This window comes from Herpailurus yagouaroundi, unplaced genomic scaffold, assembly GCF_014898765.1.
Source record: "Herpailurus yagouaroundi ecotype Mexico unplaced genomic scaffold, PumYag 308, whole genome shotgun sequence".
Taxonomy (NCBI): Eukaryota; Metazoa; Chordata; class Mammalia; order Carnivora; family Felidae; genus Herpailurus; species Herpailurus yagouaroundi.
In genome coordinates this window covers 6334222-6360276 of record NW_024412525.1, presented here as the reverse complement: position 1 = coordinate 6360276, position 26055 = coordinate 6334222, and the positions used below count along the sequence as shown (strand labels likewise).

Below are 26055 nucleotides of genomic sequence, written 5' to 3'. Positions count from 1 at the left end.
AGGACGGGGAGATGCCAGGACTTGTCTCCCATCTCACAAGACTGGGTGTGTGTGTGTGTGTGTGTGTGTGTGTGTTGGTGGCAGTGTGCTATGATGCGGTGTGTGTACAGTACTGGGGTCGGAACAAGGCATGAGGACCGTCTCCCCACCAGGCTGGTGGTGGCACCGAATCTAATGCACATGTGGGTCTAACGCCTCAACAAACAAAAGGTTCCCTTCACTGGGTGGCCTCCAGCGGCCCAGGCAGAAGTCCCGAAAACCAGCTGGAGGCTTTGCGTGGTGCCCCCAAACCTGCGTGTCGCCTTGCAGGCTGTGACCCACACACTTCCACGCCTCGAACCTTCTACTCCTCGTTCCCCTGGGGCCAGCTTCCCAGGAAACCCAATTCTCACAGAGGTGCCTAATCGAGTGAGCTCTGAAGCCAAGCTTCCCATTCCACCCCACCCCCTCCACCCACACAGCTGAGCTCACCCGGCCCAGCCTCTTTTGCAACTTTCCCAAGTCTGTGCACGAGAGGGACAGGAGGAAAACAGAAGGAAGTAGCTTGGCCTCAATAAGCTCTTCTGCTCCAGAGCCTTTTTCCTCTGAACCGGCTGAGACCTTTGCTCTAAGAGGAGACCCCCAGACTCCAAGAGAGAGAGAGAGAACGGCCCGCCTGCTCTCAGGGGAGGCCAGATGCTAAGCAGCCACAGCTGTAAGTGCCTTGAAAGTTTTTCTCAGTTCTTCGGTCTGTCCCAGCAAGCCCTAGAGGTATTTGGGTTTGGGGAGGGAGGTGGGGAATGGAGGCAGGGATGAGGCTTAGAATCTGGCAGCCGCGGGGCTTAGATCCAACCGGAACCCCTGTCCCCACCCCACTGCCCACCAGGGAAACTCCCAGGGCATGGCAGCGAGCCAGATGGAAGGGACTTCCCCGCCCAGCCCAGCCTGGCCTGGGTTGCTGGGGCCCAGGCTCCCGGCTCTGCACGGGCCAACAGTCTTAGCGGGAGGACACTGCCACTGGCTCAGCAGAGGAAGGCCAGCCAGCACCCGAGGTCGCCTTGCCACATCGACAGGGCACCTCCTTGGGTGGAACCCGTTGGCCAAAGCGTCTCATTGGGGAAGGAGAAACTCCTAGAGTAGAAAAGTGTCCTTTTGTTCTAAATCATAAGTATGTCTCCTGGCACAGCTCTGCTGTGCTAGGCAAGCCAGTCAACAGAGTTGGACAGATCTGGGTTCTAGTCTCAGCTTGCCACTAACTAGCTGTTCTTGACTCAGGAATCCACTGGACTGTGATGGCATTTTATAACCTGCAGGGTGCCCTAGAATTGCCAGGCAGCGTGCATTTATAAAAATAACTTCTCTGAGCTCGTCAGTCAATGCCCCACCACACAAGTCCCATGGAAATAGTAACTTGTCTGTACCCTCAGACCTACATAGTGCGGACTCATAGTAGGCATATAGTACCCATGCTGGATGGATGGACAGACGGATGGATACATGGATGGATAGACAGGTGGATGAATGGATAGGTGGATGGATAGCTGGGGATGAATGAATGACTGTTTATTGAAGATTCAATATTCCCAGCATGGGTCAGGCTTTACGGAGGGATAGAGAGGTGGGAGGCACTTTCTTGTCCTCTGGGCACTGAGAGTCTACTTGGGGAGACGGGACAAATATTTCCAAAGAACTTAAAGGACACGAGCGCTGAGCCTCCTGAAACCAGAGCTATGGACACACGGCCTGGAGGGGAGCAGGTCTAGACCTGCTAGGATTTAGGAGGGCAAGGCAGAGTCGTGAGCCTTCCCACAGGGCAATAAAGCTTCGTGCTCCATAGATCATTTATTTTCAAAGACAAACTTTATTCCCACGACTGTAAATCCCATTATTTTTAGGGTGGACGCATTTGTCGTTTTCCAAGACGTGGTAGCAGGGAGGAGAGGCACTGAAAGTGGGGTCGATGGGAGCAAAGCAGGGAGACTGCCTGCCTCAGGATTCTCATCTGCCCCTGCTCACTGGTCTCCCTCATCCTTCTTCCTTGTCAGCAGAAATGACACCTCGCCTTACCAGCGAGGCCGAAGATTGTACCTGGGTCCCGGTTGGGGCCAGTGGGGGAGGGAGAGAAGGGAAGTAGTATGGTGAGAGCAGACCAAGTCCAAGGGCTCGTGTAAGACTGGCCCCCAAACCCTAGGGTGGTGTGCATGTGACTGTGTGTGTGCGTGCACGCACGTGTGTGTGCCCAGGGGCATCAACCCAGGCTTTCTTGCTCCTAGGGACTGAGCTACACTGTAACTTTGGCAGGTGGGCAGGACCAGGGCTCCAGTCTTAGAAGTACTACCAGGCAACAAGGGGAGAGGAGTTAGTCACATACAGTGGGGGCCGAGTCGCCTGCAGATTCTGGTCTGGGTGGATCGGGGCTGGCTAAAAGCAGGGCCCTGCGTTCCAAGCCTGCTTGTCACTGTTATTTAACAGTAGAGGGTGGTGACTCAGCCTGACCTCTAAGAGGATGCCCTGGTTTGAAGCATCTGACGTACCTGGGTGGGCGGGAGGAGGCTTAAAAAGACAGCTATGGCCGAAGTCCGGCCAAGGGCAGGGCCCAGAGACGTGGGAAGGGACTTCAGCCACCGTCTGAAACCTACACATGCCTCCTTGGTGAGCCCAACCGGTGTCTGCCACCAAGCTGCCTGCCCTCGCCGGTGACACAGTTCTGGACACCCCCTTGTTGCTGCTAGGGGGCAAGGGACCCCTAGAGGGCCCTGGGACCCAAGGGCCAGGCTATTTTAAGTAGCAGCCTCAGCAAATCCTTCCCCTTCTGAGAGTCTGCAGTAGGGGTAGGGGGTCTGCAGCAGCAGCATGCTGGAAGGGCACATCCAGGGGAAGGGGACTAGGGTGGTAGTGGGGTAAAGGGAGCTCAGAGTCAAGGCCAAGGTGAGTCACAAGGATCCGAAGAAGAAAGAGTCAAGAAACACCAAGGAGAAGACATTAAACCTCAGAAGGGCTGGCATGTGGCAGAGGAAGATTGCATGTTCTCTGTGGCCCCAGGAGAAACCCACCCCTAGTGGACGGAAGAAGCTCTATGGTAGCAGATGCAGCGTCGTCTTTCCATGAACGAGGTCGAGATGGCTCAAGCCCCGGGTGGGGGATCGGAGAAGATGATCTTTGGGGTTCCTCCTACAGCGTGCTGGAGCAGGCTCCACACTGGTAGCTTGAAATCCGCCACGGTGGGAGTATCTACCCCACAGAAAGTGGCAGGTGCTACCAATCAGATCTCTGCCCCGCCCCCATGCAACTAGTAACCATTCATCTGGGTCTTCCCCCATTGGAGGAGCCTTTTGTGCTATCAGAAATGACACGTGCCCCCCTGCAGAACAAGCCACAGCCACAAGTGATGCCCACTTCACCCATGAGGGAGCCGACTCACCAAGGTCAAGCAACTCACCCAAGGTCACAAATGTATGGAGGTAGAATAAGAAACGCTGACTCCAAAACTCATGATCACTCCCTGGTACGAGATGACCTCCCTCTCCTGCCCCAGACACCAAAGTGATTTGTCTTGTCAGGACATCACACTCAGATGACTTGGGGTTGTCATCCACCCATGTGCTCTTTTTAAAGGAACTTTAGGGGTGCCCGGGTGGCTCAGTCGATTCAGCGTCCAACTTTGGCTCAGATCATGATCTCGTGGTTCACGAGTTCAAGCCCGGCGTCGGGCTCTGTGCTGACAGCTCAGAGCCTGGAGCCTGCTCCCCCGCTCACTCTCCGTCTCTCTCTCTCTCAAAAATAAATAAACATTAAAAAAAAAATAAAGAAATGTTAAGTTTCTTTAAGTACATTTGATACTGTTTCATTACGTAACGACTAAGCCTTGTGTGACAAATGTTAACACAAGACATATATAAAATAAAACAATAGCCCCTAGCTTCTCATCTACCTTTCCCTACCTCCTATTAATCATTTAATGTGTATCTATCCACAACTTTCTGTGTATGCAGGACAAGCACAAATAGGATATTAACTATGCAGCCACACAAGCAAGGCTGTTGTTTGCTTTTACGCAATCGAGATCGTGCTGTACAAAACGTTCAGGGATGTTCTCTTTTACTTAAATTATTATCACTTTTTTTTCTACTTCATTACTCCACTCTTTGTTTTTCTTGATCGTTTACATGTTTATTTATTTATTTTGAGAGAGAAGAAGAGCGAGTGGGGAGGGGCTGAGAGAGTGGGGGAGGGAGAAAGAACCCCCAGCAGGCTCCGTGCTGTCAGCGCAGAGCCCCGTGCAGCCTCCATCTCACAAACCGTGAGATCATGACCTGAGCTGACATCAAGAGTTGGATGCTTAACCGACTGAGCCACCCAGGCGCCCCACTTCACTCTTTTTAAAGCCAGCTGGTATCCCAGAATCCGAATGGATCATAATTTATGTAGAGAATCTCCTATTGATGGACATTCGGGTTACGACAATGTTCTCCAGCAATCGTCTTTGTACAAAGGTATGTTTGAGCATAGGTGCGTTCTGAGGGTAGATGCCTAAAATTAGACTGTGGCCCGTGCGTATCGAACTTTGCTACTGTCAACTTTCCCTCCAAAAAAGGCTGTGCTATTCATAGCCTATCAACAATACATATTAGTGCTTACCCTATACACTTGCCAACACCATCAGTCTTTTTAATTTGTGCCACTCTCTGGAGGTAAAAAAAAAATGGTATTTTTAAACTTTGTATGTCTCTAAAAATTAGTAAGGTTGAGTATCTTTTCGAAGCTGATGGCTTTTCATTCATAAGACTTCTGGGTTGCTTATTCATATTCCTTGCCCACTGTTATGTTGTATATTATCTTTGATTATCTGCAGAGAGCTTCCCAGGTAGTGGATATTGATCCTCTGTTATATGCACACTCTCTACCCGCCCCGCCCTCACCCCACTTCCCCTTCATAAGCACGTTGGCCGCGCTGTCCCACGTCAAGCCCACGCCACCCAGCCCCGGAGCCTCTCTGACAGGGGCACCTGGTGGCAGGTGTGTGATCTTCATCCTAGTTTTACGGAAGAGACAGTAGAATGAGCAGGTGAGGGTGTGGTCTGCGGAATTAGGCCTGGATTCCAAACCTAGCTCCTAATCCGGGTCCTACAACTTCTAGGCTGTGTTTTTAGAGAGAAACAATTAAACTCCCCTAGATACCTGGTTCTTGAGTGGTAAAATAGAGACCTATGGTGTCAGTCGGGCAAGCTTGTTTTGTGTGCTAACAATCGTCATAAAACAGCTAACATTTCTTTCTTTTTTTTTTAAATTTTTATTCATTTTTGAGAGAGAGCAAGTGGGGGAGAGGCAGAGAGAGGGAGACAGAGAATTTGAAGCCGGCTCTGTGCTGACAGCAGCGAGCTCGAGGTGGGACTGGAACTCACGAACTACAAGACCATGATCTGAGCCGAAGTCGGACACCCAACCGACTGAGCCACGCAAGTGCCCCTGAAAGAGCTAACATCTCTTGAACCTTTAATTGCGGCCGGTAAATATATTATAATAATGTATTCATTCATTTAACCTCACAATGATATGCATATTTTTGTTTGCACATTCACAAAGTCCTCTATGCAATGCTGGGTGGAAAACATGTTAGAGGATAGCGTGAGCATAGATATGACTCCAGCATGGCAGCTTGTGTGTGAACACATTCCCCTCCAACTAAGCTGGCCAAATCTTGACCTTGGTGGTCAATCCTCGCACAACAGCTCTTGTTCCACAGACCCGTTCCCTCGGCTCCCGTTCGTACCTCTTGTCACTTTGGCCACCTTTCTCTCCATCTCCTCCAACTCTGCTAGGGTTTTGTCGGGGCTCACCAAACAGGAGCCCAGCACCCCAGATCCTATGCACACAGATTCCATGGGCTCAAACTCAAGAGGTCAGGAGGCAACGTGGCACAGAGGAGCCTCCTCTGGCCTTCCATGCAAACGCTGGCTCATCCCTGTACTACCTGTATGGCCTTGGATGAGATATGAATGACTTGGCTTCTCTGAGTCTCAAGACTCATCTCGTAAGGCTACTGGGAGGGTTCTCGAAGCAATCAGAGGATGCAGAGCAGCCCCTGCAGTGGGGCTGTCAGTGCTGATTCCTTCCCCACTAGTCCCTGCCTCCCTTTGGTCCTGACTCCCTTTCTAAGGGCACTGCATTGGCTTTTAAAACTAGGTTGGAATCTTGTACCAAAGCCATTAGGAAAGAGCTCACCATGGCTCCCACTCCCATTCTGAGCAGTAACTGATGCTCGAAGACATGTACCTTTCACAAGCTTCTGAGCCACTTCTCCCTTGGCTGGTTTCCCTGTGAGCGGTGACACCCAAGACAAAATGCCAGCCCTGGATAATACCTTGAATTATCTTCCTCTGCCTGTCTGGAGCAAAGAGAATGGTTGCTGAATGAATGAGAGGACCGAGTCCTTGGTTGGACCTCCAAGACCCACCTTAAATCTTACCTCTTCTCCCTGCTTTCCTATCTCCATACCCTTCGCTTCACCCTTCCAAACCATCCACCCTCTCCATTCACCTGTTCTCAGGGTTTTGATTACTTCATCCCCTCCCTCTGAAATATCACCCCCCGCACAACCACATGTCTCCTTCTTTCAAGGCTTCTCTCCCACCCCTGAATTCCCCCAGCACTTTCTCTGTGCCTCTGTTGGGACGCTTTATGCTTTGTCTTTGGTGTAATCACTCAGCCTGTGCCTTCTCCCATGATGACTCCTTAGGGTGGTTTCCTATTTGGTCCATTTTTGTGCTCATGCTTGTGTCTAGTGCAGGGCTTTGGAATGCAGTAACCGTGTCGGGATTTTTTGAAGGACTGTCGCAGATTACCACGAAGAGGTCTTGCCCATCATGCCAAGCCAGCCCTCCTGGGTTACCGCAGAAGGCCCAGTGACACCAGCTCTGGCTCTTCGGACAAACAGCTCTGAGCCGAGCCTCAAATCACCCTGGGGCCACGACATGGCTCGTGGAGGGGCACTAACAGCCCTACGTCCCTGGGGCCTAGGCACCCCCGGGCAAGGCCCTTGTGGCCAGTGAGTTAGAGCTCCAGTTGATAAAGCATTTTTCAACCAGAAGGGACCTTGAGTCTTTGGTGCCCAACTTGCTCATTCTCTAGTTGGAAAGCCAAGACTCAGAGAGGGGAAGTAAATGATCCAACGTCACACGGTGGCAACGTGAGAGAATTAGAACCAAGGCCTCAGAACGTCCGTTTTTTAGCTTTTTCCAGGACCCCAAGGAAACTCAAACTGGCCTTTTTGACACCTCAGCCAGGCTGAGTCAGATCAAGGTTTGCTCAGCATGCCTACCTGCTCCAAGTCTGGAGCACTCAGGAGTTGGGAACTGTATACACATACATACGCGTGTAAGGGTAGAGCCAAAGAGCCAGTTAAGCACAATCCCCTGCAACAGTTTCGCCTTCGCTTGTTGAAAAATAGTAATAATATGGGGCGCTCAGTTGGTTGAGCGTCTGACTTCGGCTCAGGTCATGATCTCACAGTTCGTGGGTTTGAGCCCCGCATCAGGCTCTATGCTGACAGCTCAGGGCCTGGAGCCTGCTTCGGATTCTGTGTCTCCCTCTTTCTCTACCCCTCCCACACTCATTCTCTCTCTCTCTCTCTCTCTCTCAAAAGTGAATAAACATCAAAAAAACCTTTTTAAATAATCAATATGTACATGTATATGTAAAATCCATACATGCATATATACATGTTTCTTTCTTATAGGAAAGAAACATATTATTTCTTACAGGAACAATACTTGTTTGACATGTGTGTTATTTAAAAATGGAACATACTGGGGCGCCTGGGTGGCGCAGTCAGTTAAGCGTCCGACTGCAGCCAGGTCACGATCTCACGGTCCGTGAGTTCGAGCCCCGCGTCAGGCTCTGGGCTGATGGCTCGGAGCCTGGAGCCTGTTTCCGATTCTGTGTCTCCCTCTCTCTCTGCCCCTCCCCCGTTCATGCTCTGTCTCTCTCTGTCCCAAAAATAAATAAACGTTGAAAAAAAAAATTTAAAAATGGAACATACTAAAAAGCACAGAGAACAAATGTTAAATTGTATAATTTCCCTACCACGCAGAATCAACCACTTAAGTTTGTTGTATATTTATTCCTAGGCTTTTTCCTATGCAAGCAGGAACGCATTTTCATATTTGTGATGGTATCGTATATACAGTGCAGTGTCTTGTCTTCTTTTAGACCCTATGGAATAAGCATTTTCCCACATTAGTATGATAGTCTCCAAAAGTCCATGTTAATAGTCTATTGTGTGCCATGATTTATTTAACCACTTCTTTGTTGTTGGATGTTTATAAATAATACTGTGAAGAACATTCTTGAACCTGAATCTTTGCCTGCATCTCAGATTATTTCCCCAGGACAAATTCCTAGAAGTGGATGGCAGGAACATTTTTAAGGCTCTCAATACTTGCTGCCAAGTAGCTTTCCAGAAACATGTACCAATTATACCCCCACCAGCTGCATTAAAGAAGAGCCTTTTGATTCTGTGATTGCAGCAACACCTCGGGCTGGGGGAGGGGCGCTCTCCCATCCAGAGCCTCTCGGGCAGTCCTGACAATGGACCCCTTGTCCTGCCCCCATCTCCTCTTCCCGCACTGCCCTCCACCCCTGGCTGCTGGTTTGACTGTCCTCGAGGCCTCTGTTCAACCCCGTGCGGTCTTCTTGGCGCTCCAGGCTGCCTCCAAAAACAGGGTTGGTGATGCTGAAGAGTGAGAGATGTGCCTGTCCTGTGGGGCCACCACACTTCCAGACTTGGGGAGGCCCCGAGGGGAAGCTGAGGGAGGGCGGCAGCATTGCTGGTCCCCTATCTCCTTTGGAGAACGGCCCCACCTGAGTCCCGGGCCCAGAGCAGTGATCTGCACATCAAGGAAGGGAAAGTAGAGGCCAGCCTCAGTGACAATGGCCACATGGGACTCTGGCCAGCATGCAGACGACTTCTGTTTCCCTACAGGCTCCGAAGCCCCTCCATGAATCCCCGGAAGAAGGTGGACCTGAAACTCATCATCATCGGAGCCCTGGGGTGAGTAAGCCAAGATCAGCTCAGGGTGTGGGGATTGGGAAGCAGCCCCCTACCCAAGGGCAGTGAGGCCTCCTGCACATTTCCCACCGGCCATGGGTCTCTCTCTGATTCAGAATGGCACCAGGGAGGAGAGATGGGCAAAAGAGGCTGGGAGTCGGGCTGTCTGGTTACTGGTCCCAGGTCTGCCCTAACTCTGCAGTGACTAGCTATGTGGATTAGACAAGCCACTTGGCATCCGTCTGTCCTCCCACCTCTGTCAAATATAGGAAAGACCTGACCTGTGGGACGCTCCACTCTCCGCAAACTTCTCTCCTCATTCGAACTGGTCCCTACTTCTAATGTTTATTCATTTTTGAGAGAGACAGAGACAGAGCACGAGCGGGGGAAGGGAAGAGAGGGAGACACAGAATCGGAAGCAGGCTCCAGGCTCCTAGCTGTCAGCACAGAGCCCAACATGGGGCTCGAACCCACGAACCATGAGATCATGACCTGAGCCGAAGTCCAACACTTAACCAACTGAGCCTCCCAGGCGTCCCGGACTGGTCCTTACTTCTAGAGTCCATTCCCTGATCCCTTACTGCTCACTGTGGTCCTTGGACTGCAAATGTTAGAAATTCAGAATCACAGAGAGGTGGCAGCGAGAGGCGCACGGCAAGATTCTGAGAACAGTCCGGGTGTGTGTGTGTGTGTGTGTGTGTGTGTGTGTGTGTTGTTCACAAGTGTTTGGGTTTTTTTCTTCAGTGTGGGAAAGACCTCCCTCCTCCACCAGTATGTGCACAAGACGTTTTACGAGGACTACCAGACCACACTGGGGGCCAGCATCCTCTCCAAGATTATCATACTGGATGACACAACTTTGAAGCTACAGGTAAGCTGCTCTGCCTCTCCCTCTTCAGCCTGCATACCTGAAATCATCCCACATTCCCTAGATGGCCACTCGCACAGCCGTGTGCACCAAGAACTACAATGGTCTAGAGCAGAGATAAGCAAACTTCAATTCATGGGCCAGATGTGCTCCACCACCTGTTTTTACAAATAAAGTTTTATTAGAACACAGCCATGCCCATTTGTTTACTTATGGTCTATGACTGTTTTTGCACTACAAAGGCAGAGCTGAGTAGTTGCAACAGACAGTTGGGTCTACAAAGCCTAAAATGTTTACTACGTGACCCTTCAAGGAAAAAGAAATGCTGATCCCTGATCTGGGGCGGGGGGCAGGGGTGGGGAGGAAGGGCTAACCCAGATGTTGGGAGGCCTTATTCCTAGTCGCAGGTTCACTGGAAAAGTTGGTAAGTGACCTTGGGCAAGTCATTCCCAGGGTCCAAATCTATCAGGTGAGAATAACAGTGAGAATAACTGTGCCTGTCTTGATGGCCCAGGGGGAACGTGAGAGCTCAGATGTTAAGTGCTCTTGGGTTGCTAAATGACAGTGCGAAGATACTGTCACGAACACGGGCAACAGGGTTGAGTTGCCCGTGCTTGAAAGGACCACAAGCACCTGTGCCAGGGCTGTCTGCTTCCTGCCCACAAAAGGACACTTTGACATCATGGCACCCAGCTGGGCCTACCTCCAGGCACTCATCGCAGCCCAATGGGGCGGCTGCTCTTCCCCTCCAGATCTGGGACACGGGTGGACAGGAGCGGTTTCGCTCCATGGTGTCTACATTCTACAAAGGCTCCGATGGCTGCATCCTGGCTTTCGATGTCACCGACCTGGAGTCTTTTGAAGCATTGGATACCTGGCGGGGTGACGTCCTGGCCAAAACGATTCCGATGGAACCGTCCTACCCCATGGTGGTGCTGGGAAACAAGATTGATCTCGCAGACCGGCAGGTACCAGTCATGCTTTCGTTCATCCACCAAACATTACGTGAGCACCTACTCTGTGCCAGGCACTGTGGTCGTTCCCACACATAGGGAGCTGAATCAGGCACAGTCCTTACTTTAAGAATGTTGCAGCCTAGTAGTGCATACAGACACTTTAAAAACGCTTATGATACATTACGGTAAATAAAATGACGGAGATATACCTTGGATATTTGGCAACCACAGGGAAAGGGCATTTACTCAAACCCAGAATATAAGAAGGGCTTCCTAGGGGAGGTGGGTTCCAGGCTGAAGAAACAGCATGAGCAAAGGCAAGAAATAGCATGCTGTGACTTGAGAAGTGAAAGCAATTTTGTCTAGAGACAGGGAGTGGAGGAATTAAGGCATCAGCGGTAGGCAGGTGGAATTTGAATTTACCTGTAAAACAGTATTTCTACCCAGGGTCAGGTAGGGGATCACAGTTATCAATTCTTGAATCTGTAAGTTTTCTGGGAAAGTAGTAATATATCTTTTTATTACCATGGGCATATATTGGATTATCTGGCTATGCAATGGCAAGCGGTCTGCTCCATGGCTGCAGGGACCCTACTCGTGTAGGTATTTACCACTGCAGTAGCATTGATTAGAGCTCTTTCCTTATTGCCTACCAATGAGAAAACAATAGAGGCAGACTTAATTTGTAAAAGATGCTCTTGTGCCAAACAAAGCTAAAATGACACCAAAAAGAACCATTTGAACAAGATTGTCTTAGTGTTTCGTGTAGAGAAAAGGAATGAGGAACCGAGCCATCATATTTGAACTATGTTTTCACAATGGTTCAAATAGAGAAAAGTAATAGAACTGAGGCATCATTTGGAATGATGGATGGATGGATGGGTGGATGGATGGATGGATGGATGGATGGACGGATGGACGGATGCATGCATGAGGTTCTGACTTTTTCTCAGTGAAATCAGAGGCACCATCTTCTGTTGAGCAGGAAGCGGAAGAGGACCAAGTAGAAGTCTCAAGACTCATAGTGAAGCTCTGCCATTTACTCTGGAGAGCAATCAAGGACAAAGACAAGAACAGATGGGTGACCCTAGGGGCTCAGCTGAAGGAGGAGACCAGGAGTTGGAGCTGGTGTCTGGATTGTTTTTCCCCAGCAGCCATGTATGGGGTGAGAGCCAGGAACAAGGGACCTGGGACTAAGGTTCTTCCAGACGAGAGTAGCTGAAGAGTAGAGGTGTGGGGGGCACTGACAAGCCACCCAGGAAAGAAGAGAGCCAGGGGAAGGTTTGGAGGAACAGCAGCTAGCTGCAGTGTCCAAGGCAGAAGGGCAGGACAGAAGGAGTGAGGACAGGAGGAGGTGGAAGGGAAGGAGACTGTGTCACAGAATGGGAGACCAGATTCGATATTTGACAGAGGTCCTGGGTCAGGCCCTGGGAAGAAGAAGCTGAAGTGGAGAAAAGATGCATTCTGTTGGAGGGGCAGGGGAGGCTACCTTGAGACGTGGAGACAACAGGATGAGCACGGAAACGAGCAGGATGGAAAGAGCCAGTGATAACTCGAGGGGTGGAGGGGACCATCCACGCCTCAGGGGAGGAGCTTTGCTCTGCAGAAAGAGAAGAAGAATAGAGATTTGAAGGCAGCAGTGAGGCCCCAGCCAAGCTCATCACCATCTCTGGGGTCTGCGGTGAGCAGGGTGTAGACACAGCCCCCACCGGAGAGGGCGACAGGGGAACAGAGACTCCAGGAAAAGCCAGGGCTCAGCCAAGACAGGGAGGTGACAGAGGACCCTGGAGGAGGGAAGCAAGGGGAGTTCGTCCTTCCACAGGGCAGCCCCGGGACGGGCGCTGGTAGAGTAGGCATCAGCAGAGGTGGGGAAAACGCTAAGCAATAATGAAATGAGGGCAGGGAAGTAGACAGGAGGAACCGTGAGTGAGAGAGGTGACGCCGGGACACCACTGCCCTCCAATGTCCTTGTTTTGCCCCAGCTTAGCAGAGGGCTTGGCGAACAGAGAAGGCCAGCCAGGAGGCATGCTCTGGGCTCACTTGAACAGAGGTGAGCACATACGAGCCTAGCTGAGAGCTACCTGAAGGAGCGCCTTCTCTGGGCTCCAGTCCGTGCTTGCCCTGGGCCAGCTCCAGGGTCCTCGTCTGTGAGGTGCAGACCAGACACAGATTCCATGAAGTGGCTGGGGACTTGAAGGAAATGATGGCTAGGAAGCATTTGGCAAACTTAGCCCACAGAAACCATCGTTACCTTCCCTCTTACGTTCTCCAAGGGATGAGCTGGGAAAGCACAGGAGTTTTTCTCACTTAATAAAAAGGAGATAAATGTTTAAAAGTCTACTGCTAGATTTAGGATGAGTAAAAAGTTCTGGAGTTGGATGGGGATGACGGCGACACAACAACGGGAATGTGCTTTAATGCCACCAAACTGTGCACTTAAACATAGTTAAAATGGCAAATCCTGTGTTTATGTAGGTTTTAGAACAATAATATATATGTATATATCTCACCAGAATGATTTTAAAGAAATTGCTGACTTTGATTTTTTAAAATCCCTATTCCTTCTACAGAAGGCAATAGTGAAAAAATACTAGTTTGCTAGAAAGAACAGTTCTGCAAATACCTATGCCATGAGGGATTTATTCACTAGGATGTGAATCCTTTGCTCTATGTTCAGGAAGGCAGTTTCTGACTGATCACTGATTCATAACATGGGGATTACATTTTCTGAAATAAGTCTCAGTTATTTTTGGTAGTGGTTTCAGATGTATTTGACACACTAATGTTAACATTCATACAATTGGTCGCTTAAAATGCATATGAGATGCAAAGACATCATAAATAAAATTATGCGAATTGAGCTAGTTTTGTCAAACATTTGGCCTCTGATGAACAAGCAGATAACAGGAGGAGCAAAATGTTAATAGTATATATCGTCAGCCCAAAGCAAAATTAACAGAAGGAAAGCTTTCAAAAATTTCCTATTTCCCAAGTCCCCAAGTACCGCACCCTGAGTTTATTTCCACAGTCAGAGCCTAAATTATAAAGAGCTATTATTTTATAAATAAAGAAAGAACAAGATGACTGAGACAATGACGAAACTGTAACAAGAATTGGAAGCAAATAGTGAAAAGCGCTGTCTGGGTGGCTTTCTTCCCAGGCCCGCTTGCTGGGGTTCAGTTTGGGAGAGGAGAAGGGGGCATACAAAAAGAATGTTAATTTGCAACATAATCTCAACTGACATTTTGGAGCGCGACTTAATCATTCCATATAAACCCAACAGAGAAAGATCGGGGACAAATGAGATAAAACATCTGTCATAACCAGGCACCAGACAGGCCCAGTCACTGTCCAGTGGGAGAGAAGGGAGCCGAGATCAGCGGGTTGCAGGTGCAGCCTTGTCCCCCCAGCTCGGTTGCCGGGTGACCTTGGGCACTAATCCGGGCATCTGCTTCTCATGCCATGAAGTATAAAAGATCTCCCTACATCCTGGAGAAGCAGAGTCCTTTGGCTTCTTTTCACTTGACTATGGTTTTTACTGCAACCCCAGAACATCAGTGGTGTGCTCAGCAAAATGCTCATCACCTGGTGGGGGTGGAGGGTGGGCAGGGGGAAGGCACAGCGAAAAGCCTGAGTCCAGTCCTCACACTTAAGGACTTTAAAAGATAGGAAGCCCTTTGCATTTCTAAGGCCCCGTCAAGGTACAGCGTGTTAATTTCTAATACTTATTTATTTGTGGGTTACCCTTGGCGCTTCCTCCAAGGAGTTCAGAATGTTCCTGAGCTGTGAACCTTCTTGCCTGCTCACCAGGCCTTGGGCATCAGTGCTCCATGGAAGGGAGCAGTCCTGGCCAATTCTGGACCCCTCCCCGTAAAGGCAGGAAGGTCTTGGAGATCAGAGGCCGAGACTAAAAGGCCTGGGGTTTCCCCCCAGAACCCAGGCACGGGGTATGGAGGTGTCAGCTAGTTCCCCAAAGGGCAGGCTGCTTAGTCGACCTAAGGGGCTGCACCCTCCAGTCTCCCAAGGCGAGCCTCCCAGTGCCAGGCAATACTGGTGTCAACAGAGGCTCTGTGGGAGGCCACCATGAGCCTCCGGTGCTGCCGCCACTCCTGAGACCAGGGAGCCGAGACAGTCACGCGTCCTTTAATCGCAATGAGATAGTCATCCTTAAGACCTGCAGGAGGGAGGCATTCTCTGATTGCCCCCCTGGCTGTGCTGTCTTCTGGGAGAGGGGCAGAATGTCCTTTCTTCATGATAAAAAAAACCCTGGCTCCCTTAAGCACAATGAAATCATGACTACAAAGTACCAAACACAGCCAGTGTTCCATATATGGCCATTTCCTCCTCCCTGAAATAATTCATTAGGGATTAAAGTCAATGGTTCCAATTGCCTTTGGAAATAACTCCCAGGGCTCTCAGGAGTTTTCCAAACCAGCGCTATCAAACTCTGATCAGCCATTTGCATTCGGGTAGAGATGTACTCATTCTGCCTGTACTGAGTGGCCCACACTGCCAGGCCAAGAGCTGAGGAGACCGTGAGCCTGAGCTCAAGGAATCAATGGTCCAGTGGGAGAGGGAGAAAGGGTACCGTTCTCCTGCAGTGCCCTGCAGAGGGCAGTGCCCATGCCACAGGAGCTCTGAGCTGGACTGCATTGCAGCTCTGCCTTTCTCAGCTGTGTGATCTGAGGCAAATCGCTGAACCTCTCTGAGCCTCAGTGTTCCGATCTCTAAATTGAGCCGATAAGACCCATCTCACAGGGTCATTGGGAGGATTGAATGAGTGAAGATGACAAGATATCTAACACAGTATCTGGTTTATCAACTGTTCCTCGGACTCTACCCTGGGGAAGGAGGGTTAGCAAGGACCTGAGTCTCTGCTCAGCAACAGACCTCCTGGGCATGGGCCCTGGTGAGCCAGCCCAGGGGAAGGAAGCCCTCCACCCCGGCTAGTGCCTATCATGTTTATCTTACAAAGAGACTGAAGAAGGAGCCTTAGGAAAGCAGCATATAGTACATTGGGCTCTCGTTCTGCCGAGCCTGTGTTCAAATCCTGCTCAACCCCACACACTCTGAGCACGTTTATATTCTCCAGTCCTCAGTTTCCTCATCTGGAAAACAGAGCTCACAAAAGCCCACCTCATAGATTTACGTTAAGAAATACGCATGTGAGGGGCTCCCGGGTCGGTTAAGCGTCCGACTTCAGCTCAGGTCATGATCTCGCGGTTCATGGGTTCGAGCCCCGCATCGGGCTCTATGCCGACAGCTCGGAGCCCGGAACCTGCTTCGGATTCTATGTCCCATTCTCTCTCTGCCCCTCCCCAACTTGTGCTCTGTTTCTCTCTGTCTCTCAAAAATAAATAAAGGTAAAAAAATAAAAATTAAAAAAAAAAGAAATAACACATGTGGAATTTCAGACACATGGAAGTTTCTCAATAAATGGGAGTAGTAGTGGGGATGGCGAGACACGAGGGTGGTAATGAGAGAGGGCGATACGATGACGGTGGCCATGGCGATACATACAGCGATCATTTCTTCCCCTCACTCAGGTGCCCCAGGAGGTAGCCCAGGGCTGGTGTAAAGAGAAAGACATCCCCTACTTTGAAGTCAGTGCCAAGAATGACATCAACGTGGTACAAGCCTTCGAGATGCTGGCCAGCCGGGCTCTGTCCAGGGTAAGTGGCTATGGTGGTATCATCTTCCAGGGCTGCCCCGAGGATGGGAAACTGGGGAGCTTCAGAGAACAACACACTGGACTCAGGTAGGGATGCGGGTAGGACTGGACGGCTCATCGTCTCGATTAGTTGCTGAATGGGCTCGGCAGTGCTCTGGTTCTGGAACCCCAGAGCGCCAGAAGTCTAAACCTACCTTGGGTTATATAGTTAGTGGTCCCTCGGTCCGGCTGATGATCCCTTGTGGAGTTTCTAAAATACACGCTTCTGTGCCTCCCCCGGAGACATTCCAATGTAGGGAGGGTTTGGGAGCTGATGGTCTAGTTCAGTCCTGACTGGCGAGAGAGGCCCCACAGCGCCGAGCGTTTGTCCAGATGGACGATCAGGTCTGCAGGAGTGGCTGACATCCTCCAGGCAAGCAGATGGACAGCTGTGGGCCCCCCGTGTGGAGTGTGTCCTCTGTGGCCGGCAGCGTGTAGGGCTCGGGGACCCTGGCTCTCTGGAGGGGAGCCCGATAGGCCCATGTGTGGTTACCGTACAGGTGCATGGCATGAAAGGATTTGGTGAGGTGGCCCCAGCGGCAGGGGGAGGGGAGGCACGCAGCCCAGCTGTGAGGGATGGGAAGGGGGACAAGGGGAAGATCAGGGAAGGCTGCCTGGAAGCAGTAACAGGGTTTTCTTCCCCTTCCAGTATGGAGTCTGGAAACTCAGAGAAGGGTTCGAGTCATTGGCACAGGGAGGGGCTCAGCTTGTCTCATTCTTCTGCCACATTTAATCACGGTGGGCTTCTCAAGAGAGGGGGAAAGCTCATCACAGCAATGATTTTGAATTGAAGAAAGGAGGATGGGAGATGGGGCGTGTCCCCGACATGGAAGTGCCTGCCGTCATTGAGGTCGACCGGCGGCCTGGCCCCGTGCTGCCAGCTGCCCCGGACGGAAGTGCCCCGTGGCCCCGTCTGCGGTCGTCCACCAAGGAGAGAGGCAGCACCCACCCCCAAGAGGCTGCCCAGGGAGAAGCCTTAATCGCAGGGTTTGGCCGGACACAGGCTATATTTGTATGCTTCCCCTCCCGGCCCCCAGCCCTCACTGTCTCATGTTGAAAGGAAGCAGGGGATGTCCGTCTCGAGCACATGACCGAGGGCTGTGGCTTTTATGATACAGCCTGTAATGCTGGCTCTCAAGCCACAGATGTGCCTGCTCATGCCACTCCCCTGGAAACTGAAGAAGGTTGTTTGACCTTGTATGGTGAGAGGTGATAAATGATCCTGCACCAACACAGAACAGTGATTGCCAAATGCTGAGTCACGGAGAAGTTCCATCGGCCCACAGCCAGTGTCTGTGTGTGGTCAGCATCTGTCCTTTCTGAAGAAGGAGTGTCCTTTGTTCTCTTCTTTTTACTATTTTTTAAATTTACATTCAAGTTAGTTAGCATAGAGTGCAATAATGATTTCAGTAGAATCCACTGATTCATCCCCTACGTATAACACCCAGTGCTCATCCCAACAAGTGTCCTCCTTAATGCCCATCACCCGTTTAGCCCATCCCTCCACTCACAAGCCCTCCAGCAACACTCAGTTCTCCGTATTTAAGAGTCTCTTGTGTTTTGTCTCCCTCTCTGTTTTCATCTTATGTTTGCTTCCCTTCCCTTATGTTCATCTGTTTTGTCTCTTAAATTCCACATATGAGTGAAATCATATGATATTTGTCTTTCTCTAATTTTGCTTAGCATAATACCCTCTAGTTCCATCCATGTTGTTGCAAATGGCAAGATTTCCTTCTATTTGATTGCCGAGTAATACTCCATTGTGTGTATGTGTGTGTGTGTGTATATATATATATATATATCACGTCTTTATCCAGTCAGCTGTCGATTGGAGTGTCCTTTATTCTTAAAGTTACATCTTTCTTGCTGTGTCCACTTTATGAAGCTTGTCTGCTTGGTTGTTGTTTTATTTTTTGTAATGTTTGTTCATTTATTTTGAGAGAGAGATTGAGAGCACAGGGAAAGGGCAGAGAGAGGGAGAGAGAGCAGGCACTGTGCTGGCCACCAGCCCAGAGCCCGACGCGGGGCTTAAACTCATGAACCACGAGATCATGACCTGAGCGGAAACCAAGAGTCAGACGCTCAACAGACTGAGCCACTCAGGCACCCCTGTTGTTGTTGTTGTTGTTAATATCCATCCTACTTGGCAAAAGAGTGGCTGAGCAACCCTAGGTCAGTCCCTCACGTTGATGGGGGAAACTTACTGATGAGAAGTCTAGAAGTCACAAGTATGGTATCCACAGTGAAACTGACCTACATTTGAATCCTGCCCTGGTGTTTTTGAGTGGACCCCTGGGCATATGACTCCTCTGAGCCTCAGTTTCCTCATCTATAAGATGGAAATAATGCAATCCTATAAACATTTCTTGAGTTATCAGGCTAGGGCTGGAGATACGGACCTCAGGGGCTCTAAGGTCAGGTAGAGGAGTAAGATATTCACAAACAGGTTGTCACAGAGGTAAGTGCCACAGAGGGGGCAAAGTCAAGGCATGGAGATGACTCAGTGGTGGCTGGTGGCGAGGGTGGGCAAGGATGGTCCCCAGAGAAGTGGCTTGTGACTTGGGTGTTGAAAGACAAAGCACAGTTTGCCGGTGGCCACGGGAAGGTGGGGGAGGGGCAGGCACAGGAGAAGGAGAGAGAGAAGGGCATGGCCAGAGGCCCAGGCACCAATCCACAGGGCTCACGTGAGGAAGCAACTGTGGGTCCATTTGTAAGAGGAGGAAATGTGGCATGCAGGAAAGTGGGGGTGTGGGGCGAGCGATGAGGCCCACAAGGTCAACAGCACGGATCACGAAGGCTCAGAGAGCCCCCACCAAGCGCCTGGACTTCACGCAGCGGGCGCATGGCGTCCAGACCGCACTGCTGGACCCGAGGCACACAGGGGCTCACCTGGCACCTTGAAGCCCCGCAGGGTGTGCCTTTTCCTTAGAAACGTGGAGGAGAAATATTTTCCCATTAAAACAGAACAACCGTTATTACTAGAGCATAGACTGTAAAACGCACGTGCAATTTTATTTTTTTTTTCAACGTTTTATTTATTTTTGGGACAGAGAGAAACAGAGCATGAACGGGGGAGGGGCAGAGAGAGAGGGAGACACAGAATCGGAAACAGGCTCCAGGCTCTGAGCCATCAGCCCAGAGCCCGACGCGGGGCTCGAACTCACGGACCGCGAGATCGTGACCTGGCTGAAGTGGGACGCTTAACCGACTGCGCCACCCAGGCGCCCCAGCACGTGCACTTTTAAAGGGAAACTGGAGTTTGCACACCTGTGTCGTGAGGTCAGATGAGTTCTCAAAGACATTTCCGGCAAGGGCCTCTCCCCTCCTCCCCAGGGAGGTGTCGTGCTCACGGTGCTGGAGGGTTTGAGGGGAGATGTGAGAGGCGGCAAGGGGAGGAAGCCCCAGGCTGGGGTGGGAGGACCTGGGGCTCTGAAGCCGGGGAGATCTGACTGCAAATCCTGACTCCCCCTCTGACTCACAAGTCACACGGCCTCCCTAAGCCACCACTTCCCTCTCTTTAAAGTACAAATAATATCTTCCTAATGGAGTTGTTGCGAGAACCAAGTCAAACAATTCCTAGTACAGAGAAAGCACTAAGTAAAAAGTTGCTGGGGGTGCCTCAGTGGCTCAGTCGGTTAAGCATAGGACTCTTGGTTTCGGCTCAGGTCGTGGTCTCAGGGTTCCTGGGTTAGAGCCCCACTCTGGGCTCCATGCTGACAGCCCGGAGCCTGCTTCCAGTGTTTTCTCTCCCGTTCTCTCTGCCCCTCCCCCACTCACACCCTCTCTCAGATAGATAGATAGATAGATAGACCGAAGGTAGCTGTTTTAAAATGGAAGCTGTGTATAAGGGTTTTCAGCAAGGGAGTTTTCTGCTTCATGGAAGATGGGCTCAGTGGGTGGTTGGGAAGGTACTGCAATAACCCAAGCCCGAGAGAATGGAGATGGCAGGACAAGGTGGACTGAACAGACGTTGGAGGTAGAGCCTCAGGGGCTCATGATGGTTGAATGTAGGAGAGAAGGAATCGGGAGCTATTCAGCTTGGCAGTCAGATGCACGATCGCTCGGATGGAATGCTCAGGACCAAGCGAGAGAAGAGAGGGAAAAGCAGGAGCATCACGGGAGGAAGGGGGTGATGCACTCAGTCCACGGGCCACATGACATCCACACTTCCTTGAAATGCCTGAGCTCTGCAGTGAATTCTGGTTGGAGTGATTTGTGAACATGGCACCAGAATAGGTACTCGGGGAACATTTTGAAAGGAAAGATGGTAGGTGGTTACTTTACGGTCCCAATCTAGCCACTTTCTTTTTCTTTTTTTTAACGTGTATTTATTTTTGAAAGAGAGAGAGAGAGAGAGAGATGTGAGCAGGGGAGGGGCACAGAGAGAGGGAGACACAGAATCCGAAGCAGGCTCCAGGCTCCGAGCTGTCAGCACAGAGCCCGATGGCGGGGCTCGAACCCACGAACCGTGAGATCGTGACCTGAGCCCAAGTCGGACGCTCAACCGACCGAGCCCCCCATACGCCCCCCAGTCTGGCCGCTTTCAAGGACTAGGATACTTAGTTATTCCAAAATATGATACGAAGGGACACCACCTACTTAAGGGGATTGGCACGGATGAGATTCTGCTCTTACCAAGTTGGTAATATCATCCCTGCTGGGGCTGTCAGGCCCTCCCCTGTGGCATGAGCTGCAGCATGGAGGCCCGGCTCCTGAGGGGTAACTGGGGAAGGACGCAATCGCCATGCCCAGGAGGGAAGCGGGCTGGCTAGCGGGTAAGCTTGGTGGAATCACAGGACCTTTCTGAGGTCCTCCAGATGCAGGGTCTAAAGGCAGGTCCACAGAGGCGACCAGGCTTGAAGGGACAGGCCGGCACAGTCACATCCCTTAGGTGCAGTAGGTGCACACGTGAGGACACTTCCGGTTTGCTCTGCACTGGGATGCACATCCGGCCAAGAGGACAGAGGCCTGGAGAAAAGAGCTACACAGGAAACCCAATTATGGCCCGCTGGTTGCTTAGAAGTTTTGTGGGAAATCCGAGGAGCGAGATGACGCCGTTATTACCTGCAATGGTGTCACAGATGGGAAGCACTCGGGTGATCTGGACCTGGGGACGTGTGAATGTTATCGGGTTCAGAAGGCCGGTGTGAAGGCCTCAGGCTTCTCCAGTGTAATGAGTGAGGAAGTTTCTCACCCCTTCCAGAGGCAGAACCCCATGCGAATCTAGAAAGATCTAGAAAGAGTGCAGAGGAGCTCAGGAAACTCTGTGGCTGCTCGGGAGGCCCCACACCCCCTTCCCTGCAGGCTGGTGCTGCGGACAATGGCACGGTTTCTGTTCATGAGGGGCCCTGGGGCCCCCCGCTGGGCCTTGGGTGGACATGGGGTGGGGGGGGCACACTCAGGGGTGATGAAGCAACAGTCCTGCCCCCAGGGTCCAAAGACCCAGTTAGGGAAGTTCCTGATCCTGGTCATGGTCTCTGGCTTGAATGATGACAGAGGGACCCACAAAGGACAAAACAGAGAATGCTTCCCAAACCTGCCTTTCAGGGAGAGTTGGGTCACCAGGGTAAAAGGGGCTTAGACAGTGATGCTCTGCCCTCCCTTGTCCCTCACTGGGAGATCCGGAAGTGTCGGGATTTTAACCACATCAGCTCCGTGGAGTGAGAGGGCCCCGCACGCAGCGGCAGGGTCCAGGTGGAGGACGGGACACGTCCAGGGCTGCAGAGGCTGGAGCCCACACACCAGGCATGGGAGGTGCTGGGGACAAGGAGCCACCTGGCCCCATTTTGTCTTCTCAGGCTCCTTGGGTGGGACTCTGCTCTCCCAGGGTGAGAGCCGGGGAAGCCCTGGGGTGCCCTGGGTCAGGTTTGTAATCGGTGGGCTAAGATCCTCCCCAGCAGAAGGGGAGATCAATCTGGGGTGTGGGGACATCTCCAGAGAGATAGACCTTCATTTGGAGGGCATACACTGCCCCCCAACCCCCAGCACTCATCCTTCCTGTTAAAATAAATATATATAAATTCTAATAACTCTAAATAATTTGCTGAGGGGGAGTGCTCAGTCAGTGAAGCAGCCAATTTCAGCTCAGGTCATGATCTCACGGTTTGTGAGTTCGAGCCCCGCGTCGGGTTCTGTGCTGACAGCTCAGAGCATGGAGCCTGCTTCAGATTCTGTGTCTCCCTCTCTCTCTGCCCCTCCCTGGCTCATGCTCTGGCTCTCTCACTCTCAAAAATAAATAAACATTAAAAAATAATATAATAATTTGCTGAGCGATACTCAAGGCCCATCACCGAGGCTGACTAAGGAGGCCCTGAGACCCAACCTGGGAGGACCGAGAAACAGGGACTTTCAGGAAACAAACTATATGAAAAAGGGCTGGATCCCAGGCCCCGCACCATGACCTCTGCATGTGAGGCTAAATGACCCCTCAGTCATGGGGCATCAGGGGACCGTCTCCTGTGTCTCAGGAGCTACCATCATCAGGGTGTAGCAAGTGAGGCCTGATGCCATCTCCTGGGACAGGGTTGTGACATTCACCAGTGGTAATGGGTGTTGCTCGGTGAGGGCCACTGACCCACACGATACCAGCTGTGGGGGAGCATGGATACCAAGCCCAGTGACTGGTGAGAGCCGGGCAGAATAAAGACATGGGGTCCCTTTAAGAAGAGACCCTTTAGCCCTAGTATTCATCTCTTGGAGGAAGGGCCCCCTGCCCCACCCCAGCCTCACCCTGAGCCAAGAGGTCCTGGGAGAGAAGTGGCCAGCTTTGTTGGGACACAGGGGTTTGGGAAGGTAGCAAAGAGCCAAATAGGCCCAGTGGAAAGGCTGAGTCTATCTGGGGGAGGACAGAGAATTGACTGGGCTTCTCAGGTGCCAGGGGTGGCCATGGGGGAGGCTGGGAGGCAGACATGGTGAACGAAGGGTGGGTGTGGGGGTGTTTGCGGGGAGAGGTCTCCAGCAGAAATCAGGAGAGGGTTGTCATCATCTCTGCCGGAGGTCAGATGTCACCTCAGGTGACACTTTCAAGGATTAGGTGACACTGGCCACTTCCATGCTCCTTCTGGAGAATAGAAAGTTATGGGACCGTGTTGTAGGGCAGGAGATTGGTGCCAGCCAACTGCTCTGGGCTCCTGGGAAGAAGCTGGAGGAGGAGGTGAGGACAGAGGAGGGTGGGGAAGACCAGTGCCCCACCCCCACCCCCACCCCCACTGTTAGTTTCCTAACAACGCAATGGGGAGGGGACGAAAAAGCCCAACCACCGTTGGCCAGTGAGAAACAGAAGGCAGGTGGGCATCTTTGCCTCTCAGGATGTGAACTCTGACTTCTCTTTTCCTTCCCCAGTATCGAAGCATCTTAGAGAATTACCTCACAGACTCCATCAAGCTCTCACCGGAAGACCAGTCCAGGAGTAGATGTTGCTGATCTTTCAGTCTCCCGCTCTGATGCCCAGACAAAGCCTGCCCACGGCCTGGGCATCCCCGCCCCCACCAGCCCTTCCCTACCCACCCCCCCCCACCCCGTCTGCCCAAGCCCAGCCCAGGCACTACCCTCATATCTGTGCTGGGCCCAGATCAGAGCACAGCCCCTGCCTCGGGCTGAGTGTAGTGAGGACAGGGCTGGGCCCTCAGGGGTCCCGATGGAACCCAGAATGTCACAGCCAAATCTCGGGCCGGGAGGAGTCACCGTTCCCTGGCTGGCTCCAGCTTTCCTGCTACCTGCCCTCCCCAAACACACTCTCGCTCCAGAACGCACATCTCTGCAGACAGGCCACTGTGTCTGGAGTCCCGTTACGTTCTCCTGGGGACTGGCCTTCCTCACTCATACCGCCACGCACCCACAAAGCCACGGCACAGCTTTGGACAAGGGTGCAGCTCAGGCCACCCCGGCTACCAGCGCCAGAAAGCGAGGGCCTGCCTCAACCCCTGGTGGCCACTGTCCAGGCCTGGAACGATACTCCGCCGCCTCCAGGGCATAGGACAGAGGGAGCCCAGGAGAGGCACCCAGGACGGGCTCATTCCTCTCTGCTGGATGCGCAGACAACTCCTCTAAATCTCTCCGAGCCTCAGCTGGCTCATCTGTCAAATGGGGGTGGTTCGTGTCCTGCCGACCTCAGGGTATATGGTTTCGAGGACCAGAAGCTCTGCTTAAATCTCAGTTGCTCTTGTTGATATGCATTTATTTATTTCTCCAACAAGTATTGTTGAACATCTGCTATGTACAATGCGCCGAGGTCCAGTGACAAATGAAACAAACGAGGACCCTGCTCTCCTGGACCCGGCTTTCCGATTAGGGAGAGAAGCCATAGGCACAGAATTTAAACAGATATTTTCAAATAGCAGATGGGTGCTTGGACAAAGCAACCGAGGTAATGGGATAGAAAGGGACAGAGACTGGGGTTGGTGCTGTTTCAGACAAAGTGGTCCAGGAGGGCTTCCCTGAAGAGGTGTCATTTGGCCCCAGGACTAGAGAATGAACAGATGACTTTCATTAGAGATCTGGACAAAGAGCATTCCATGGAGAGGGAGCAGAAAGAGCCACGGCCCTGAGGTAAGGACAAATTTGCTGTGTTCCAGGAACAGTGAAAGAACTCTCATTTACCTGAGGACTCAAAGCTGATATCCCAGAGACCAGCAAAAGGGATCCTGCCCCCTGAGTGGCTCCTTGATGCTCTGCTGACTGGCCACCAGAGGGCAGCAGTGCTCCTTCCCTCCCGTGCTGAGTGGCCGGTGGCTTCTCCATGACCCTTGAAGAAGGGCTTTTCTCTCTATGCTGATCCTCAAAGCTTGTTCTCAGACTGGGGGCATGTTTGGTCCTGCGAGATTTATGGGGCAGGAGAATCCCAATTTCTTACAGCTAGTAAGAACTGAGCCAAAACTGTAACATCAATGATTCAGGCAAGAAATCCACATAAGTGACAAATGCTAGAATTGAGGGACCTGGAAAACTCACGGACTCCCTCTCCCTGCAGATTCTTCCGGCAACAGATAGCATAGACAGGACCCAGCCTGAAGAGGGTAGGCAAAATGACCACTCAGAGGCTCCCAAGCCACATCCATGCCCTCCATGGAAGTCTCCTGTCTACACAGACGTATCTGGCCCTGAGCTCCGAGCAAAGCTGGGACGTGAGCCCAGGACTTCTGATGGCATCTGACTCTGAAGATACTCCCAGAGGCAGGGGATCCTGCAGGGGTGAAGGGGTCAGCAGGAGAGTCTGGGGAGCCTCGTCTGCCCACCCAGCTGTGGAGTAAGGGCTGGCTCATCCCGGGCAGCGGCACGGATCTGGCAGAGAGCAGGTGGCTGGGAGCACGCCGCCGTCTCTGTGTCCTTCCTGGGAGTGGCATTCTACACCTCACACGGCTCTCCTGGGAGTGCATCGGACCGTGGATGGGATGTGTGGCGTTTGGGCTTCTGTATCCTGTGTATGCAGCACCAATGGATGTGTGAACTGTTTCAAAACGTGTGCGACAAATAATAAATGTGTCCTCCTTTCTTTTTA

The 26055-nt window shown here is 51.7% G+C and overlaps 1 protein-coding gene across 4 annotated transcripts; it reads left to right on the top strand.

The window, feature by feature from the left end:
• The first annotated feature begins 489 nt into the window (after positions 1 to 489).
• RAB7B (RAB7B, member RAS oncogene family) lies at positions 490 to 26055 on the top strand. 4 transcript variants are annotated; one of them, XM_040462368.1, is made up of 6 exons: positions 490 to 694; positions 8960 to 9028; positions 9770 to 9896; positions 10646 to 10861; positions 16396 to 16607; positions 23901 to 26055. In XM_040462368.1, exons 2-6 carry the CDS (start codon positions 8976 to 8978, stop codon positions 23914 to 23916), a joined length of 624 nt encoding a protein of 207 aa, XP_040318302.1. In that variant the 5' UTR covers positions 490 to 694; positions 8960 to 8975; the 3' UTR covers positions 23917 to 26055. The 4 variants fall into 4 exon arrangements, with proteins under 4 accessions (XP_040318302.1, XP_040318304.1, XP_040318300.1 ...); XM_040462370.1 differs by lacking the exon at positions 490 to 694 and adding an exon at positions 5347 to 5485 and having other exon boundaries at positions 16396 to 16521; XM_040462366.1 differs by lacking the exon at positions 490 to 694 and adding an exon at positions 5347 to 5485.

Bases quoted from the DNA above. Each gene is read 5' to 3' on its own strand.
- RAB7B (XM_040462368.1), top strand. From the start codon at position 8,976: ATGAATCCCCGGAAGAAGGTGGACCTGAAACTCATCATCATCGGAGCC. The intron at 9,029-9,769 runs GTGAGTAAGCCA...TTTTTTCTTCAG, and splicing joins ATCATCATCGGAGCCCTGGG to TGTGGGAAAGACCTCCCTCC. The intron at 10,862-16,395 runs GTACCAGTCATG...CCCCTCACTCAG, and splicing joins TTGATCTCGCAGACCGGCAG to GTGCCCCAGGAGGTAGCCCA.